Genomic DNA, 19,772 nt, shown 5'->3' with positions numbered 1-19,772 from the left:
CCCCGAAGAGCGCTGTATTTCATGTCTCTGGGGAACACATTAGAAAGCATTGCCTTTAAGTATTTCTGCGTGAAACTGACCACTTAATATGGTGTCTTTAAACTTGACTTGAGTTTAAAATAGCACTTCACGCCACCCGAGGGTCAGATGGAAATCATAACCGCACTGATGACATCATTGTTTCTGGTCAATAAATGCCTTTATTTGACTAAAATGAATGTACTTTTTACATTGTCTGTGTAGCTGAAAGTGAATTGCTTTGTGATGCTTTATTCTTTGCAAATACCGTACCGGGCAGAAAGACTAATGAACACGTGAGAACAAAGAGGCTGTTATTTCTAACACAGAGCTACACAAAGGTTACAAACTTGCTGGCAAAGCCAGCAAAGTACAGAAGCGCTTCACTGACTGCCAGCAAGTTTGTGAACGTGTGTTAGTTTTTAAGAATAGGCAGGTGCGGACATGCTCAACTTAAAGATCTGAGAGTAATTGTAGCTCTGCTATGAAAGGAAAGTGCGTTTTACCCTTTTAAGAGGATGAATTGTAATATATGGGGGTAAAGTTAAACATGACGTAAACTCTCATTCTCAAGTAACACCTGATATAGCAGCCCTTGTGAGAAAGAGGGCACAGCAAAAGATAAATGAACACAAAAGATAGTCATGTACCTCGGCTAAAACAGCATTTCCAATCTTATGATTGTAAGTGAAGTGCAGCACAAAGCCCTCATAAGGCTGACTTCAGCTTTTTGCCTCACTATGATCAAAACATAGTTTGAAACAAAAGCGCACTTTCAGGAAATTCACATGAAATGCATTCAAAGTCAGTCAGAATAGGTAACCCTTCTAGACACGGGGAACAACCTTAAACTCTTTGCATTCTTTTTCTCCGATTGCTTATGATTAAATGTCCAGTCATATCTCATTTATTCTAGTGACAGCTCATTCGTCATCCCAGCGTGAGCAACGTGAACAATAACAGTGTGTTCTGTTTGAAAACTCAGATTCCAGCGAACACTGGCTTTGAGTCAAACGACTTGCATTCATAGAAGAAGATAAACATAGGAGATTTTCAGGTAATTCATGATACTAAAATAATAATGAACCAAAACCATTAAGCATCAAGCAAAGCCTTTCTACTAATAATAACATTTTAACAACCCCTATGCCTGGTACTTTTACCCCTTAGATTCACTTAAAACAATAATAGATAAATAGATGCATTGGGGACCAGTTTAATTCACTTCAGATGGAAAGCATCTGCTAAATAACATGTCCAAACAGCAACCATAAAAATCAATTAGTTGTTTATTTGTTCTGTTTAAAAGTCAATATAAAACACGCATATATACCAAAATGCAAAAGGGCACAGTAGATGCGCCCTTTCCTTTTTGGCTTGCACCAGATTGCCAGGTTTAGATGAGGCAGAGAATCTAGGCTGGATGCCAACGCCAACAAAGCATGGGAGAAAGCCATAGTCCATTGCACCACAGAGAGCTAGCACTGGCACCGAAGCCATGATGGCATAACCCCTGCATCCATAAAGAGAGTTAAACAGCAAAACACTGTACTTTTGCCTTGAAATATTAGATTCTCAATAACTCTGTTTTATTAGAGTTTAATACCCAAAAATGAGTGGTACATTCTCTTTATTTTTCAAAAACATGCCTTATACTCCTATATTTGGCCCAGTGTTTGTTCCAGTTGATTAACATATCAGATGCTAAAAGGGGAAATTGCAATTTCCTTTTTCAGCATATAACATTAATCAGTTCCCAAGGGCCGATGTAGCTCGAGGTTATATTAAAGGAAAACTTCCTCATTCTCTGGGTATCCAAGATGTATGTTTTATGTTGGAAAGGATTTTGAGGTATTTAGCCTTACAACGTTTGCTCATCTGCCGTGAATGGGTGCCGTCGGAATGAGAGTCCAAACAACTGATGAAAGTGTCAGAGTAATCCAAGAATAATCCTCATGACTCCAGTCTGTCAATTAACATCTTGTGAAGTGAAAAGCTGCATGTTTGTAAGAAACAAATCCGTCAAGACGCTTTAACTTCAGGCTAAAATATAAGTCCTTTATAGTATTGCGTTTTCCAGTCACCTCATCTGAATGAGGAGAGATATATGCACAGATCAAGCACCATTTACAAGCAGAAAGAGTGAGTTCTAAACAAATATGTTGGTGATTTTTATGTGAAAGGGCTTTTTCACTTGAGGAAACAGTATTATGGATTATGGACTATCTATCTTGTCCGGAAATTATGGTTTGAATTTTAAAAAAAGCATCTTGATGTATTTGCTTTTTACAAACATACAGCTTTTCTCCTCTCAAGATGTGAGCTGATAGGCCCTGAGGGTAAGGATATAAAATCTAGGTCCTAAAGCAAAACCAGTGGAGAACAGTGGGTTAACCTATCAGTCTATCCCATAATTAGACCTTTCATAATCCTGAGTCTCTTTTACTGCATTTATCTCTTTGTCATCAGACTTTTACCTCTCATTCCACCCTTTTGTGCTCTGGTGTTAAGATATTTGTTTGCTAAAAACACCTGCAGAACCGCAATTTTTCAGTGAATAGTGAACTTATAGTCAAGCCCACTGAACTGCACAATGATAACGTGTGAGATATGATGTCAAAGAGAGACCACAGAGATCCAGGGAGATCCAGACTGCATGAAGTCATTTAAATGAATATAGATATGGCAGGAGCCTAATCAAGTCACTGCACCATTCTTCCAGCATTCCTTTACATCCATACCTCCACCTTTATTTCTGTTATTCTCCCTGCATGTACTGCAATCGAGGGGTTGAATATGGACCTCAAATCGGTTTGACTCTCCATCAACAGGCCAAGTTAGTCTTAATTAACTATTAAGACTGGATGGGCCGGCAAACACATGAAATAACATTTTATCGGCCAAAGTGTAGCAAATATTTACATGTAAAGCGATTCTGAGTAATTCTGCTTCAGTAACTGCGTTTCCATTCACTGGGATGCACCTTCATTGGTTGTAAATTATGTTGAGAGCCTCAGTTCTCAGTGCCTGATTTCCAAGTGTTTGGTATTTGTGGAAAATAAACAAAGCTGTTTAAAAGTAGCACTGTCTGTGCCATTAGTAACTTTTCCAGAATATTTTTAGTAAAATCACCCCTTTATAAGCACCGTAATTGTTTGTTTGAGGAGATAAATATTTGGACAGATTGTTAACAGGTATTCACATCCTTTTCCGTTTATGGACACGATTAGTCAAAGTACTGAATGAGCTGATCTGCACAAAGATCAGAAAACAGTCTCTGTTTTTATCCGTTTATTTGTACATCATGCTCCGCAAACTTAGGACAAGAAAGATACCATTCACTGAAATAGTAAGCGTATATGTGAAAAATAAAAAACCCATTCAGAAATCCCTATTTTAGGAGAGTGTTTTTAAAATTCTAAGTAATGTTTGCTAAAGGATTACCTCATTACAAAAAAAAAAAAAAATTACAAAAACTTTCAAGCTTTAAACATGATACAAAACCCACGCTCATAAATCACGTTAAGTTACCTCATACCACTTTCTGAAGCGATATGAAAACTTTATGTGAGGAACAGCTGCAATTTAAGTTTTCCATTTATTTATTTTGCTCAGGTTTGGTGACACAGTATTCTTCAAAGACATCTAAACGTGTTAAGAAGGATGAAAACCATGACGAACCTCAGATGACTCCCTGAGATTGCTGTAATTCATTGGACAGCCTTTGTCGTTCTTGTTAGTTTTAAAATTCCCATTTGAGGTATATGACTGTGATGTACTTTTAACCACAAACCTTACAAATGAAAGATAACAGTGTAAACATATGGTAGTGTCTAAATCATAAGTGCCTTTTAATGTATTGTACGTCACAATCCAATACAAAAAATGATAGGAATGTAAAAATGCAGCAACTGGCCACATTGCTCATTGTTTCCCTATCTGAGGTATTCACTCTTTTCATCCATGTATGGTCAAATTCTGCCACATATCATTTTTTTTAGCTCACACCGTACACTTCAGCCAAATGATAGAGCATGCTTTGTTTGGTCCTCGTTTTAGATCTGATCTGACAGATGGCCTTTCTGATTTTAATAGCCCTGGCAACCGAGCAATGCTTCTGTTTGGATATTTTCTCTGTGCAGCTCCAGATGCAGACTGAAATGTTTGGCCAGTTCCAGAGGACATGATTGCGCAACAGTGTGAGTGGTTTTGGCTCCCACAGTCCAAACAGGACAGCACTTAACTCCTAAATACTATTTAGTTCCTCATTTTGAGAAAATCACCATCTGTTAACGCAGAGATTAAGCGCTAAAGTTCCACATAGCCCAAAATAACTGAGAACAAGGCAAGAATACATGGCATACAAACGCAGAAATACACAGAAGGTAATGTAGAAATAATAATGTACACTCAGTCATTAGCATCAAATAAATCTAGACACAGTCAGAATTCAGGATAATTTTTTTTGGTGATACTAGTAATGTTGAAAGTTGAAAGACACGTGAAAGTCATTAATATATTGTCGTTTTGTAATCCTGTCAATAGACCTGTGCCAGTGTTTTTAATAAATGCAAGTAAAAGATAAAACAGCGTCTCTAATCCTGGATTAGGCCACAGATATTATCTTGGTGTATCTGTTATTATAATAATCCTCACTTATGCGTCATTAAAATACCTGCAGAATCACAGCACTAGAGACTTTGGCCAGTCTTTGGCGTATTCTGGGATATGCAAAAAAAAAAACAATTGATTTATAAATATGGCAGGACTTTATTTAATTCAAAAGAAACTATTGTCAAAACTGAAATGCGTCATTCGTAGCTGCTCTAAATCAATGGTTTCATTGTAAACTCGTATGATGGAATATTCTTGTTAACACTGCAGGTTAAAGAGAGGCAGAAACACAAATGGCCTGTTCAACGATAATTGCTCTTGCAAAAATTGCATGTGTTTGGGCAACATTTGCATTGGATGGAATACATCTCTCATTTACACAGTTTCAAATACCTCTATTATATCTAATGGATAAAGTCAAAAAATGAATACCAGTGTTCTGTTGGCTTAGTATAGTTCTGTTAGCCTTACCTAATACATGGGATAAAATCTTTTTTTGATCGCAATAGGACAATTAGGTGAACAAGTTTAAAATCGCCATTTCTGTTGTACCACAATGTGCTTCTAACGTACAAATCTGCAGATTTATTAAGGCATATTATGAGAATTTCTTAATGGTTTCCCCCTTCTGCAAATGAGGTATATACAACTTTCATCCTGTGCATTTTGAAATGTACTTATGTCTCCAGATCTAGGGCCCACATTTGCAAGGCGTTTTGCAACCATCCTGTTTTTCAAAGACATTGTCCTCCAGTTAGGTAACATCAACTTTATTGTGAAATCAACAGCAGAAACATAATGCATTTGATGTTTTATAGCAGTTTGTTAATCTCAAATGATGATAATTGTAAAAGGAAGGGGCCAATTCCTGACACTGTAAATAATCAAGCCATTATAATAAAGATGAAGCATGTAACATAAGGGCCTCAGACAACAGGTATATAAAAGTTGGTGTTTATTTCAACACACGAATGAGTTATGAGTCTGGAGCTGGACGGTAAGTAGAGCCTTGTAGGGTTTCACTGTAGATGATGTAATCCTCAGGGCAAACCTCAGCAAACTCACAGCGCAGGAGACCAGAGGATCACCTGAAGAACTGGAGGAAACACAGGAGGCAAGTAAACAGGTAAGTGCCTTTAGCAATGCAGCATCAGAGAGTCCACTCCGTATGTACGAGTCCAGACGCTGAGTGTTACTGAGGTGTGTGCTTGTGATTGAGGTGAGGTAACTGGAGACAGGTGCGAGTGATTAAAACTCTGGTTGTGACTGGGTGAGGGTGGTTGCAAAGCGTGCAAGCTTACAAAGAGCATATTTATGAAAATGCCTGGAATCCACAGAAATGCTCAAATCAGGCTTTAAAAGCTAGGCTACTTCATAACAGGAACGATTCGCCTACAGGCAGTTTAAGGAACTGTAGTCCCGCAATCAAAAAAGAGGTAGGCCTTATTTGAACGTGCATGTGTTTCTTCAGTATCTGTTTTTGCACTAAAAACTAGATAACTGCAAAGAGCAGTCTTAAATGCAGATGAACATTTGGGAATATTTGATGTGAATAACATATCCTTGTCCTCTAAATCTATTTAAAAACGACTTCATTCACCGCAGGATGGCTGTAGTTTTGTTTTTGCTCGAGGCAGCCTATTACTGTGAGACAGCTCGGAGTCATTAGACCTGGCTAACAGAGCTCTGCCACGTGTTTCTGCCTTAGTATTGCTGTGTCTGCTGAGTTCTTTCTAACTGTGTCAAGAATGATGTTATACCCACAATGCCTAATTTGCACTGTGACTTAATCACCCCAGCCCTATGTCAGAGTTTCCACTCAAGTGCATTGTGGCTGCACGCAGTTTTCATGAGGGGCCTGTATCTGCTGTGGCCAGCCTAGTTTCCCAGACATTAACCAATACTATTATGCCTCACAGAAAATTATAAAAAGACTAATACATTAATACCTTGCTGTATGGTAAGTAAATGGGCACTGGATATTTTTTATAACTATCCAGTATTAATTAGGCTATATATACAATAATTTACGCTTTGCTGATATAAGTATAACAAATAAGGGTTTTAATTGAACAGGTTAATTTATAGTAAATGCAGTTCAAACATTCTTATTTTTACATTCTCGCTGAAAACAGCAGGTTCATTGACTTTTTTTTTTTTTTTTTTTAATTAACACCTGAAGTATTTTTGTGTCCACCCAGGCTGTTTTGTAGTTGTTTTGCTATGCAGACATGCATCATACAGCTATCTTTGACCACTGCTAGTTTATATATATATGTGTGTGTGTGTAAGACTTTACTTTGATGGTCGCTTTTGTCACCTACACATCACCTAACTCTTATTACATGAGAAGTTCGAAGTTAATTCCATGTCCTAGTGCTTCTTAATAATAACACAGTCAGATAAGTCAGTAGACTTTTTGTTGAGTTTAAATGAAAACGATTGCGATCTTACAAAATGTAATTAAAGAGTCATATTTGTGGTATTGGCACAAGCTGGTTTGTAGCTTTTGGCAATAAATCAAGTTTAGATGGGTGAGAAGTGAGTGGATAATATGCAGTTGATCAGTAGAAACGGCACTGATGGCTTTCCCAGACTGAGATCGCTCAGAACATTTTTGATTCCAATTCCCTGTCAAAAAGTAAAAAGTGTACATATTTTTCAATGGAAAGCACATTTAAATGTAAGCCACAACTAAGCTTTGGAAATGCGTACTCTACAGCGTGATAATTTTGGGGGTTTAGGCTAATTATCATGCTGAGCATACAGAAAAGTAACATATAGTGTGAATTAATGACAAGATTAAATGTTGTCACCACGTGATGATAGAACTGGACTTTGTAATGATCTTCTGTGTCTGCTCATCCAAAGATGCACTTTGATCTGCTTAAAACTCCAAAGGACATAAAATCAGTTTTCCATACTGAGTAATCGGCAGAAATAGAGGGGGAAAATGGTATTTCACTCTAAAAGTATTATTTTGGCGGTATGTTTATGGAAGTACGGTAGCATTATATAATACTAACAAATCTTTTACCATCGCTGAAACATGGTCTTTATGATTTAGACAAATCATACAAAATACTAAGAGTATATTACAAGTTTGAGTGAATACGAATTTGTGCGAATTAGCCACCTAAAATGCACACTGAGGACCTGCCTAGAAGCATATTTTCTACTAACAAGCTTTTTAAAGGAGTAGTTCACCCAAAAACAAAAATTACTCCATATTTTGGACCCCCAAGCTGTCCTAGGTGTACACGAGTTCCAGCTTCTTGGCTGACCTCTGACACGTGAAGTAAGCTGCATTCGTTTGTATAGTGAAATCCTTTGACATTTTCTTTTTACTTTTGCTTTTGTTTTTTAATTCCTTACCGGCATTTAGTATTGCTCTATCCTCGTTCGTCTATTCTCTTCTGAGCTTACGCTAGGAATCGGGGTTAAGACATACTTCAAGTCAGAGGTCAGCCAAGAAACCGGTACTCGACTCACTTTCAGCAACGGCTGTATGAGAGATTTCTATGTTTTTTATTTGTTTTGTTTTTTTAAAGCAGCACAAATGGGTGGAAATGCATTTTTTTTGTGCCAGGGTGTATCAGTGCCCTATACTTTGGCACCTTATACATCCTTTTGTGCCATAATTTTCAAGACGCATAATTTACTTGTATACTATGACATAATTTGCTGAATCTAGGTATTCTTGAAAAAAAAGTTTAAAAGTGTTTAAACTGGTAAAAACGGTTGACGTGTTTAACTCTCTTTATATTTAATGTAATGTGTTTTCGTAATAACAAAATGATAAAAGCAGAAAAATAAAAGAAGTTTAAGTCTTTGAACGAGAGAAAAAGAGGTACTTGTGGATGTATATTCATAGCACTGCACAAAAGTAGACGTTCACAGAAAGCAGAAATACTGTTGAGGCCTCTGTCACTTGTCCAAACAATTTGGTTGATGGTTGATTTCAAAATCTTTAAGTGTTTTGCAGTATAAAACTATAAATGGAATGGCGTATGCTACGTGATTGGTACACAATGGGATCATATAGGTGGATCTGCAGGGTCACGTGAAAACGTAAAGCTAGTACAAACACTAAGACTAAAGCAAATTTTTATCACTAAATTTTGTATCATTAAAGCCATTCAGCTATACACACTGTGCTTCTGAGAGAGAAAATCACACATGTACGCGCTCGCACCCAGACATTCACCCACTATACACAGGAAGTTGCACAACCCCCGTTTGAGCAACCGTAAACCTCAATGCCAGCGTTGCAAACTGTACTTATTTGCATTAAAAATGGTTTGCTATACCGTATATTGCATTTTATTTGCATTGAGAATGTGTAGTAATTTCTGTTGGTGCACATTGACAGGACGGAGGAAGACGAGGTTAGGGAACTCTTCCTCATTTTACCAGAGGAAGTATGTGGCCGTGTGCTGTTTTCAGTAGACCAGTGCTCAGTTTAGATAAGCCTGCAGAGCAGTGCAGGCCACTCACAACACAACTGCTCTTACTGCTGGCCTTCGGTCTGAGACCAGGGCAATATTTCTTTACTCTGAACCACCTGCTTCAACTTTATTGGGAGCAGCCAGCCAGAACTGAAGCTTTGCCCTTTGGAGGAAACATGGATATTTAACTGCTTCAAGTGAGAGGTAAGAAAACTAATTTATGTGCCTAGCATATTTCTGTTAGCGTGGAGTGGGAAATAAAAACCGAGTTTTGACATTTATACAGTGTTTCGCTGCAGGGAAAGAAGTGTCAAGTGAAAGGATGCTGTTTGAGTCTTACTCCTTTAGTAACCTGCGGTAATCTGCCTCTCTCTATGGCTTGATGTATAATGTTTACAAAATAGTCCGTTAAGAATTCATGAGAAATAAAAACTGCGTACATACCACTTCTATGCATTTATTAAAACATGTAAACGTCATGTTGAGTGATGAGACCCAAACAAACAAGGCAATTCATGGAAATGATTAAATTTGTATGAATCAAGTTATTAAACCATAAAATACGATCTTAAAAAAATAACACACAGTTTTTGTTTGCGCTGTAGAAATGCAAGTTATTGTCAGGAAGAAGTTCAGTGGAAAATAGTGGTAGACTCGGGCTCTCTGCAGCTTCCCCGTTCTATTTTTTGGTAGAGATAACACATTAGCTGAGAGGAAGTTGCAAAATTAAAACAGCTGTTGCGTTAAATGTTAGACTATCAGATGCTAAACTCGTGCTGAAATGAAAGTTTAACATTCCAGGATCTGTAGAGCTGCGGCCTCTAAACGGCCATTATGGGCAATGTGATGAGGCAGGAAAAGACAAACCCAGAGCCCAACAACTCTGACACCATGTTTAAAGGTAAGCTACGAGTCGTCACCTGCTGCATGGGAAGTCTATTGATAAAATATGTATTAATGTGGCTCTTTGACATTTATACTGTTTGTTAATCTATCATTTCAGACTGTGACAGTCTTGTGGTGCTCAGTGATTACCCATGTCGAGACATTAGTGAACCCATCTTTGGGATAGGGGACAAACTCAAAGGTCTCTCCGAGTAAGTGTTCTTTCAGCGAAATGCATTGTGTTTGATGCTATAGAACAATACATGCGTGCTAATATTTTAATATGTTTTCGCATGCAACCCATAAAACGACATGTTGTACTTTACAGAGATGGTTGCTGGTGGAAAGTCCGTTCTCTTCAAACAGGAACTGAGAATTACATTCCAAGTAATTATGTGGCAAAGGTTTATCATGGGTAATTTTAGAATAATTATCCTCATTTATGTATGTTTTGTGATGGTGCTAGAAATATATTCCTAAATTCAAAATGACGCCTGGACAGAACACAATTACTAAATTATAAATGTAGCTAGAGACAATTTCCTGTAGTCGCTTTCAGAATGCTATAAAGTCTTTGTTATTAATACATCCATTTAAGTTTGGGATCAGTAAGTTGGGGTTTTTTTTCGAAAGAAATGCACAGCAAAGCTGCATTTGTTTGATACAGTAAAATGGTAATGTTATGAAATGTTGCAATTTTAAATAATTTTCTATGTTCATTAATTTAATGTCACATGATAATATAATGATTTGCTGCTGAATAAATATAACTTTATTTGTTGAATAAGTTGAATGCCGTGTGTGCAGCTTTTGCTTAAAACATAAAGAATTCTGAAGAAATACGATTAATATAAAGTTTTTAAAAACATTTGAACAATATATTTGGAAACATCATTAATGTCACTTGAATGCTAATAATTTCTTTAAAAAATAAGTAAATAAAATGCTGACCCAAAACTTTTGAATAGTGAAAATCTTGATTTTTTCCTCCACAGTTTATAAACTATATTATGTTGAACACCAGTAAAAATGTATTGTTATTTAAGACCTTAATTTGTGCTGAATTGTGAAGTCATTGCTTTTCGTTGTCAACATCATTTCCTCTTTACTATTTGACATTTTTAAGATGGCTGTTTGAGGGGATTAGCAGACAGAAGGCAGAAGAGCTTTTGTTATTGCCTGGTAACAGTGTTGGATCATTCCTTATTAGAGAGAGCCCGAGAGAAAGAGGTGAGTGTCTGGAAGTGCCTTCTTCTGTTGCGTACTAACCACAGAACGTTTTCCATTCGCGCGCATTACAGCAATAACTGACGGTGCAAGCGAGAAGGACAATGAAGTCATAACCACTGTTCCCTGCAGGTGTATATTCTCTCTCTGTGAGACACAGAACCATAAAGCACTATAAAATATTTCGTCTGACTAACAGCTGGTACTACGTCTCCCCGCGGCTTACCTTTCAGTGTCTGGAGGACATGGTCAATCACTACTCTGGTGAGAGCTGAAGACAAAACTCTGTTCTGCTTTTAATGTGGTACGTTAACGCTAATGTTTTATTTTGGGGGGGGGGTTTCCTCAGACTCATCGGACGGTATATGTTGTGTTCTCAGCGCTCCGTGTCTGACTCTGTCCACTTCTGCCCCGAGCACAACCCAGGAAGCCCCTCCTGTGGTAATGCGCCGTAACTTGGATTGGAAGAAAGTGAATAAGTACGTCTTTGTCTTTTTAGATCCTGCTAAGCATTTCCTCCGTTTGCTGGGCTTGTATGGAATGACTCGCATACGTTTCCACGTGAATAGGTCACAGCTGATGAGCCCGAGCGCACTGGATAATGCGGACAGCAAAGATGGCATGATGAGCTACGGCGTGAGGAGCAGCATAGCCTCATATCTGTCCTTAACATCAGTACCTGTGCTAGAGAACGCCAAAGACCGAAAGAAGAAGAGCAAGTCTGTCTATGTGATGCCCGACCACAGTAACATAAATGAAGATGAGGACTATTAGCTCACGAGCGTAGACTTTTAATCTTTTCATTTTAACCAACACATTGCAATGGACTGTAATATTTCTGCACTGAGTAAAGCGACCCATTCACATACATGTCCATTTATATGGAAGCCATTTCTGCGTTTACATATCCTAATTTTATATGTTTACATTTCGCAATTCTGACTCTCTTTTTCTCTGAATTCGGGGTTAAGATTCTTCGTTGTTTGTGCCATGGAATAAAAATTTAAATAGTAACTGCACTTTTGCATTTTTCTCACAAATTTCGACTTTTTTCTAGCAGTTGTAAATTAAAATTTGCAATTGCCTTTTTTTTTTTTCAGAATTATAAGTTCATGTGTCATAATTCTGAATTCAGTCAAAATTGTGAGTTTAGAAAAAAAAACATTTACTTTTTTTTCATATAATTTTTTTTTTTCATTTTCATTCTGTAGTTTCAATTTTCAAGTAGTGTTTCACCCTAAAATCAAATTGGAAAAAAAAAAATCTCATTTATTGTAATGTTTAGATGCTTTAATTTTAGGGATTTTTTTATTTCAGTGATTCTTAAGCCTGGAATACACTACGCAATTTTTAGTTTATGATGCCCAATTTTCAAGTAGTGTATGATGCCTAGTGTTTTGAAAATCTGTTCAAAATATCCGTATGTTTCACTATTAAGCTTTAAAGTAAATCAAGAAAAATGTTGACATGCTACTTTTTTCTTGATTTACTTTATATAGCCTAGCACCAAAGATGAGCACGCATTTTTTTTTTTTTTTAATTCTTCCTTTAACTTTACTGTGAAGCACGGTTTCTTACTTAAAAACACTGAAGCCAAAATGTTAATAAATAATGCAGCAAAATGTTTAATAGCGAATGTTACAGGAACACGTTTTATAGCAACTTAACGTTTTATGAACATTTGTTCATGAGTGTAAAGCCATAAGCACTTATAATTTAATGTACATATGCCTTTATCAAAGAACCATTGCTTTCTTTCTTGAAAATATTATGTGGCACGTTTAATTAAAGGAATGAGAGATGGGACACTTTCTCCTATACTTTAATATTTCCTTTTGTAGTGTATTATTTTGAAAACCACTGGAAATTGTAACTGTTGAATCTTTTACATGTGAACTGCAGTGCAGAAGCACATTGAGCCTCTGTATCCAAACATCAAGACAAACAAGTTCTCAATATCACGGCTTTGTTTGGCTCATGTTGTGTTCATAGTGCATTAGGCAGTAAAATCTTAATGGTAACCATATGGAGTGTTAATTAGAGACATTTATTCCTATCAAACATTTAGCTCATGCAACACAAGCAGGCTTTAAAGAGAACTGAAACAAAGACATTAGATTAAAAACGAATGATTACACTAACCTTTCATCATCTAATAGTGCTGTTTATTGTTGCAATAAATGTAATAGCCATTTCTTAATGGCTGTGACATTTCAATTCACACAAAAGTGCATTACCATTAAATATTCAGCAAATATAGGGGGAAAATTCTGCAGCAACGTGGCATTACGTGTCTAAAATGTGAAGGTTTTATTTTAATTTAGACCATTCAAAAGATGTGCTACGGTTTGATTAAAATGACATTTTTTAGTATTTTTTTGTAAATAATGGACTTGCATACAAAAAAATAGTCCACATTATAATGTTGTGTTTGTTGACAGCATTCACAAGATCTTCCGGTCAGTTGGCTGAAAGAGAGGATGGTTTGATTCCCACTGAGATTGTGATTATCTAAATGAGCATTTCGGGATGTTTATGCGTCTGAATCTGGGTTATTCCAGCAAAAAAACAAGTGGTTTAGCTTACTTTGCCACAAAATAAACAGACTCAACCTTCTACACAAAAGCCGACACTGTACCCTTATGTTGTACAGCTCAGCTTGTTTTATGGAAATATCACAACTACCCCTCACGTGGTCAGCTAGCTGAAGAAAGCCACATGCAACTAAAAATAGCCTTGTGCTTGCAGTTTTGTCAGATTGAACTTGATTAGCTCAAGTATGAGTAAGCGTTTTCTCTTTTTTGTGACAGGTTTCATGAAAGCACATGGAGCTCACATATGTTAGTGCACACATGGTTGGTTTGATATATATATATATATATATATATATATATATATATATATATATATATATATATATATACACACCCTCTCCTGCTGCTGCTTTAATGGATGTTATAATTTACTTTTTTACATTTTTCAATTTATCAGTAATTGAACTCCACTGATTGTCTAAAATCACTGACAGCCCCAAACTATAAAATGCATATAGCATGTGTTAAACATACCATGCCAAAGGTGGGAGGAGATCAAAGGTGCAGATCAAAGGTAAATCTGAAACCATAATGCTCATATAATTGCCAATGAACACATGGCCTGAAGATTGCATGTCTGAGACAGATATTTCCCATGGCAAGCCAAAGAAAAGCATCTTATCTCACATTTAGGCCTCTTAAACAACAACTAATGCTGTTAGATACTATCACTGCAGTTTTAAGATGCTCCTGGACTTTGTTCCTAAACAGTTGGTAACTAGAGCTGGACCCCAAGGGCAGGTTTCCTTTAGATGGGATGGATGTGGTAGATGAAGATAAAGACTTTTTCTTTTCTCCTGTGGTAACATCTCTAACATCTGTGTAATGATCTAACAGGCCTCGGGATCAAGCAAAACACCAAAAGCAGTATGTGGTGGTGGTTTAGGCCTTTGATTATAAAAACATGCACATGTCTGCTCTTCCTTTGACTGTGAATAAGAATAGAGCCAGTGTTGAACTTTGTGTCATTGAACATAATATGTTTGATGTAATTTAGCCTCCGGCCCAGCTGTCTAAACCTTAGCATGGACCCTGGCATGCTATGAAAAATTAAACAGGTTTGATTCCCCTTTAAAGATGCTTGGAAATGCTTTTCATGACGGGAGGGTCTCTTTTACTCACGAAGCGGTGCATTTTCATGTTAAATTATCTTGAAACATAGCAAATTAAGATTTAATGAACAGGCTGTGTGTTGTCACAACAGAGATTAAGAGAACAAATGTTGCTCTGAGCGTGTAGGTGTGAAGACTATATTTATATTTACATGCAGTTTGGTGCGTGACCCAATTTACACGCCGCTTCGGTTTATTTGTGCTGTGCATAGATACTGTAAATAAGATGGAGAGAGTCAAGCTCAGACTGCAGTCCAGGACAAGCAGCTGTAAAGTGTGTATAAAGTGCTCTGTTGACACCCTCGACAGCCACAAATTCACATCTATCATGCGATGCTAAAAGTGACAGATCACAAAAGCATGTTTTAAAATGAAAGGATGAATAATAGATGCCCATAAAAGTTATTTTCTATGTGATCAGTAAAACATTTCCTACTGTGCTAATATATAGTTTTCCAATTAATCGCAACTGTGGCATGACCTAAGTGTCCTGACATTTCAATTATACTCAAATTGCTTGCAGGTTGCATTCACTTAATGAGAGATTCTAACTTTAATAGTATTGAAAAAGACAATTCTACCAATTTCTGGCATAAATAACAAGATGTGTTTTTATTTCGAATGTATTTCTGCAAGCGTTTGTGTCTAGATGGATGGCTTTCAAGGGTTCAGACAGAGCAATGTGAACTTTGAAGATGAAATATTCTGTCATCCACATGTGTGAGTTATGGCTCTTCCCATACAGGGGAAAGAGAGCATGTACCAAGGAGTATGCGTTGGAAAGGCGCATTTAAACACTTTTCCTCCCGTTTAAGGAAGCAGATGTGTTCCAGATGTGTTCCGACTAATCATAAATAAGCCTGAAACAAAAACCGGTGCATTGCTGTTTTACCAGCGTTTATTGTATCACTTGCAGAAGTGAGCGAATGTGCTCACAGAGTATATATATTCTTCCTCTCTGTCAGGCATCTATATCGGACAAGATATGCTTCACACACATTTGCTAATTTGAGAAACATTCTCAGTATAAGGAACACCCTTATAACACCCTCAAGAATAAATTTAAACTGCAGCACCCACTCAGAGATATATTTTCCCAAGCAGAAAGTTCATTAAAATTAGAAATGAGAAAATGACATTTATATATATATATATATATATATATATATATATATATATATATTTTTATATTGGAAACTCAAATAATATAATTTTGGTGTTGGGAATCAACAATATTGCTCTGAAATGTGCATTTTAAAGTGATAGTTGACCCAAAAAAGAGAATTCTGCCATTATTAGTTGTATATTTATGCCTTATGCCTTTACAAAACCTCAAAAGGCAATGCTTCTACTAAGCATAATAAGTTTGTTGTCACAGCAGCCACGTATGCACGGCGAGCGATGAAGCGTTTAGTTTAGCAGTTTATGGCACGCAGGTGGAACTCTGTTTGAGCCAACAATCTGTTCTCTCTTCATCATCTGAGATTTGGCCTGCGTCGTTGTGTTCAATTCATCACAAACAGTGTTTTTGTCTCGACAGGAACTCAAACTTTAGGAAATGTCTCAAGTGTTTGGAACCCATACTGTTCTTGATAAGGGCTTCTGGAAATTTTAGTAATACTGGATGCAACAAATTTAATCAAAGTAATATTACGGAACTGGGATATTCATTACAGATTTGTAAGCTACAGTCCAAACAAGAGTGAATAATCAGATGATAATATTGCGATCAGTATACAAAAGAAATTCCATTAAAGAATGGAAAGTTAGTGGCATCTGAAACTTCAGAGCCAGAATAGGTCCGTTTTTTTCTGTGTAATTATGAGCGTTAAGCATGTGCCCTTTATGTGCATTATATATAGACATGAGGTATATGTACGTGTATAAATACGATCCTCGAAACTTTGTGTTTCCCACCGGTGACATAACAGTCTATGATTAACTCTTTTGGTATTTGATCAGTTATGAAACTAACAAATGTGATACGCTCCATTTAAATACGAGAGTCTGCAAAACGCAGACTATAAATAATCAATTACCCGCTTTTATAAAAGGGACGATTTACCTCCATAGGTGTCAACCTGACCCCGTATCAGTAAATTCTCCAATTACACTGAAGAAAAAAAGAAAAGAAACGAAAATAAATTCTGAACGAAAATGCTGTTATGAAATAACCTCAAGGCAGAAAGCCATGTTAAACTTTACTTTGGAAGTATCAGAGACAAGTTTCCACATAAACCTTCGTATTACTTATTTCCCAGTTGGCGATGCTGTCACATAACCGGAAGTATTCAGACAAGGCATTGGACTGGCTCTATTTTTACACGGGATAAACAGATTCTTAAATATTTTCCGTCTCTGATGCTTTCCTCAAACTGCCACCCCCCTTTGAGATCTGCTAATCTACCAAAATGCCATGATCCCGTTCACAAAACACAGGACTGCACTGCACACACATATCATAAATGAAACCGAGCATGAGTAAAATTTCAGTCAGGATGCTTCAATAGTGGTCTACGCTAAACTATTTTTCAGGAGAATGGACTGTGAATCAAATGAGTTGCATAACCTGTAATGATGCACGCGAATTATCTACTAGACTGAATGCGGTAAAGAAAATAAATGATGAGTGTTTTCAGCCACACAGATTATTAAAAACGGTAGACTAATTACAGCAGGGTATAAGCACGGCAGCATCTGTGTCTGCACTTGATGCTAATTCACAGTTATGGATATCCAAATTTTATACCAGATGTTATTTAGCTAGTCGTACGTACGTGAACCTAAGTTTATTGAGGATTCAAACGATTAATACATATACAATCATCAACTTTTAAAATGTGTAATTATGTGTTTAAAGTACATCGTTTCATTGATCGGTGATATCCTCAAACCTATAACGACACCTAGTGGCGTTGTTACAGTATCACACACAAAGCAAACTTACATATGTCAATGTAGAAATTAATTCACTACTGCCCTACATAATTCACAATTGGCGTGATTAATTCATTTCACAAGCGAAGGTGTCCACAGGTGAGTTAAAGTCAGGCGTATTTGGCTGGTCATGTGACTTCAACGTGAGCTAACCCAGCTATTATTAGGCTACTGATGGGGATTTGTAATATGATTTTAAACATATTTTACAAACACTTTTTGTTTGTATCTGTATGCAAGAAACACTGTCACAAAACTGTCATCCACACAACCCTGATTTCTAAACGTGAGTAAAAAAACAAACCAAACAGCATCAAGCAATGACACAATGTGTCACGTTATAAATATCGTTTAGGGTGTTTTCGCATCGTTTGCTTTGTTTCCGGAACAGAGCTAAAAAAAAAAAAATTATCACAAAGTTGCATTTTATTCTTGGTGCGGTTTGCTTTTTCTCGGCTAGCTAGCTTAGTTATTTACTAGTCACGTGCAAGTAAACCGCCGTCTCGTCGCTCAAAGCTGTCACCTAGCTCTCACTCGTCGGAACTGAACAACATCGCAGCTGTCATTATATTAGTTTAGGACGTCGTTATGAAGTAAAAAGAAAAGTGCGCTTTGATTTTGAATGTACTCACCCACAGACATTCACAGCTTCATTTTGAGGTATTAGCAAAACCACCAAGCTTTTCACGGAACATATGTATATATTCATAGCAGCCTGGTTCATTTTTGCATCCTCACTACAACCGAACCGTTCAGTCGAGCCGAGACCACCTCCTTCAGGCGATCTCGGACCGATTGTTTTGGGCTTTTTTTTTTTTTTTTTTTGAAAACACTCTAAATTGCTTTATTATTACTTTATAAAGGTACTTAGTAACAAAATGTCCAGCAACTCCTACAAATTACTTTCTGATTTCTGCTCTTATAAAAAAGAACCAACATCGACTGGAACAGAGGTTCGGCTAAACATTTTACCTTCTTAACCAGAAGCAATATTTGAAGTTAAAATGCCTTAATGAGAGATTCGTTTAAAGCACGAGTCGTGTGAATTACATGTGGGTTATGGTGATGTTTCTGTCAGCAGTTTTAACTCTAGTCCTGGCGGCACCCAATCACTGCAGAGGCAATGCTGCATTTCTGTAAATCTTGTTCTTATGAAGACTCTTCTGCGTCTCTGGTGTCCTAAGGGTGAGTACATTTTCAGTACTTTTTTGGGGGGTGAAACATTCGAGTGATGCCGGGTGCAGAGACATCTAGTCATAGAACCAGCAGATGGAGCTAAATATATATATAGGCTAATTAGCTGTGACCACCGGCTCAAACACTGTCCACCAGTGCAATAAAGCACCACTGCAAAAGCTTTATAAAAAGTGCTATTAGATAGACAATGACATCAAGCGCACCGAAGGAATAACAGCATGAGAAAGCTACATAGCCTGGCGGCAATTGACGTGATGCATGTGTTTTCATAACCTGGTTTAACGTTGTATCATATTGCCAACAAACCCCAAACTGTAGAAACGACTCCATAAACAATAAAGCAAATACCATAACACAAAGCACAGAAGACGCCAGAGCTTTATGTTGCAAAGCCTGTTGTGATTTGAAAGCTTCATTTAATGCTAGTATCTGTCTGTCTTGAAATTCTCTTTGGTGCAGACGTGCTTTAAACAGTTGAAAGGAAAAGAAGATTATCACTGAGCCCTCCGGTTATGAAGATCCTACAGTCGAGCAATAAACCTGTCACATCCTATTTTACAACGGAGCATTACTTTACATCTTACAAGGTGCTGTAATAAATTACTCTGTTTATGCAGAACCTTATGAACTGCCTTAGATGCGTAAAATAATTAGTTCGATTGCACTTTCATTTACTTAGCAGACGTAAAGCACCATCGCCACGCGTATCACTTCCTGTCTAAACTGGGCTCTTCTGTCAG

General features: G+C 37.1%; 1 protein-coding gene across 1 annotated transcript; it reads left to right on the top strand.

Annotated features, from left to right (window-relative positions):
* Positions 1 to 8,892: 8,892 nt before the first annotated feature.
* sla1a (Src like adaptor 1a) lies at positions 8,893 to 13,020 on the top strand. Its single transcript, XM_043218496.1, has 8 exons — positions 8,893 to 9,284; positions 9,882 to 9,981; positions 10,084 to 10,177; positions 10,294 to 10,380; positions 11,092 to 11,195; positions 11,325 to 11,456; positions 11,542 to 11,671; positions 11,762 to 13,020. The coding sequence occupies exons 2-8, from the start codon at positions 9,915 to 9,917 to the stop codon at positions 11,964 to 11,966; spliced, it is 819 nt and encodes a 272-aa protein (XP_043074431.1). The 5' UTR covers positions 8,893 to 9,284; positions 9,882 to 9,914; the 3' UTR covers positions 11,967 to 13,020.
* The last annotated feature ends 6,752 nt before the right edge of the window (positions 13,021 to 19,772 follow it).

This window comes from Puntigrus tetrazona, chromosome 19, assembly GCF_018831695.1.
Source record: "Puntigrus tetrazona isolate hp1 chromosome 19, ASM1883169v1, whole genome shotgun sequence".
Classification (NCBI taxonomy): domain Eukaryota; kingdom Metazoa; phylum Chordata; class Actinopteri; order Cypriniformes; family Cyprinidae; genus Puntigrus; species Puntigrus tetrazona.
This window is presented reverse-complemented; position numbering and strand designations above follow the sequence as displayed.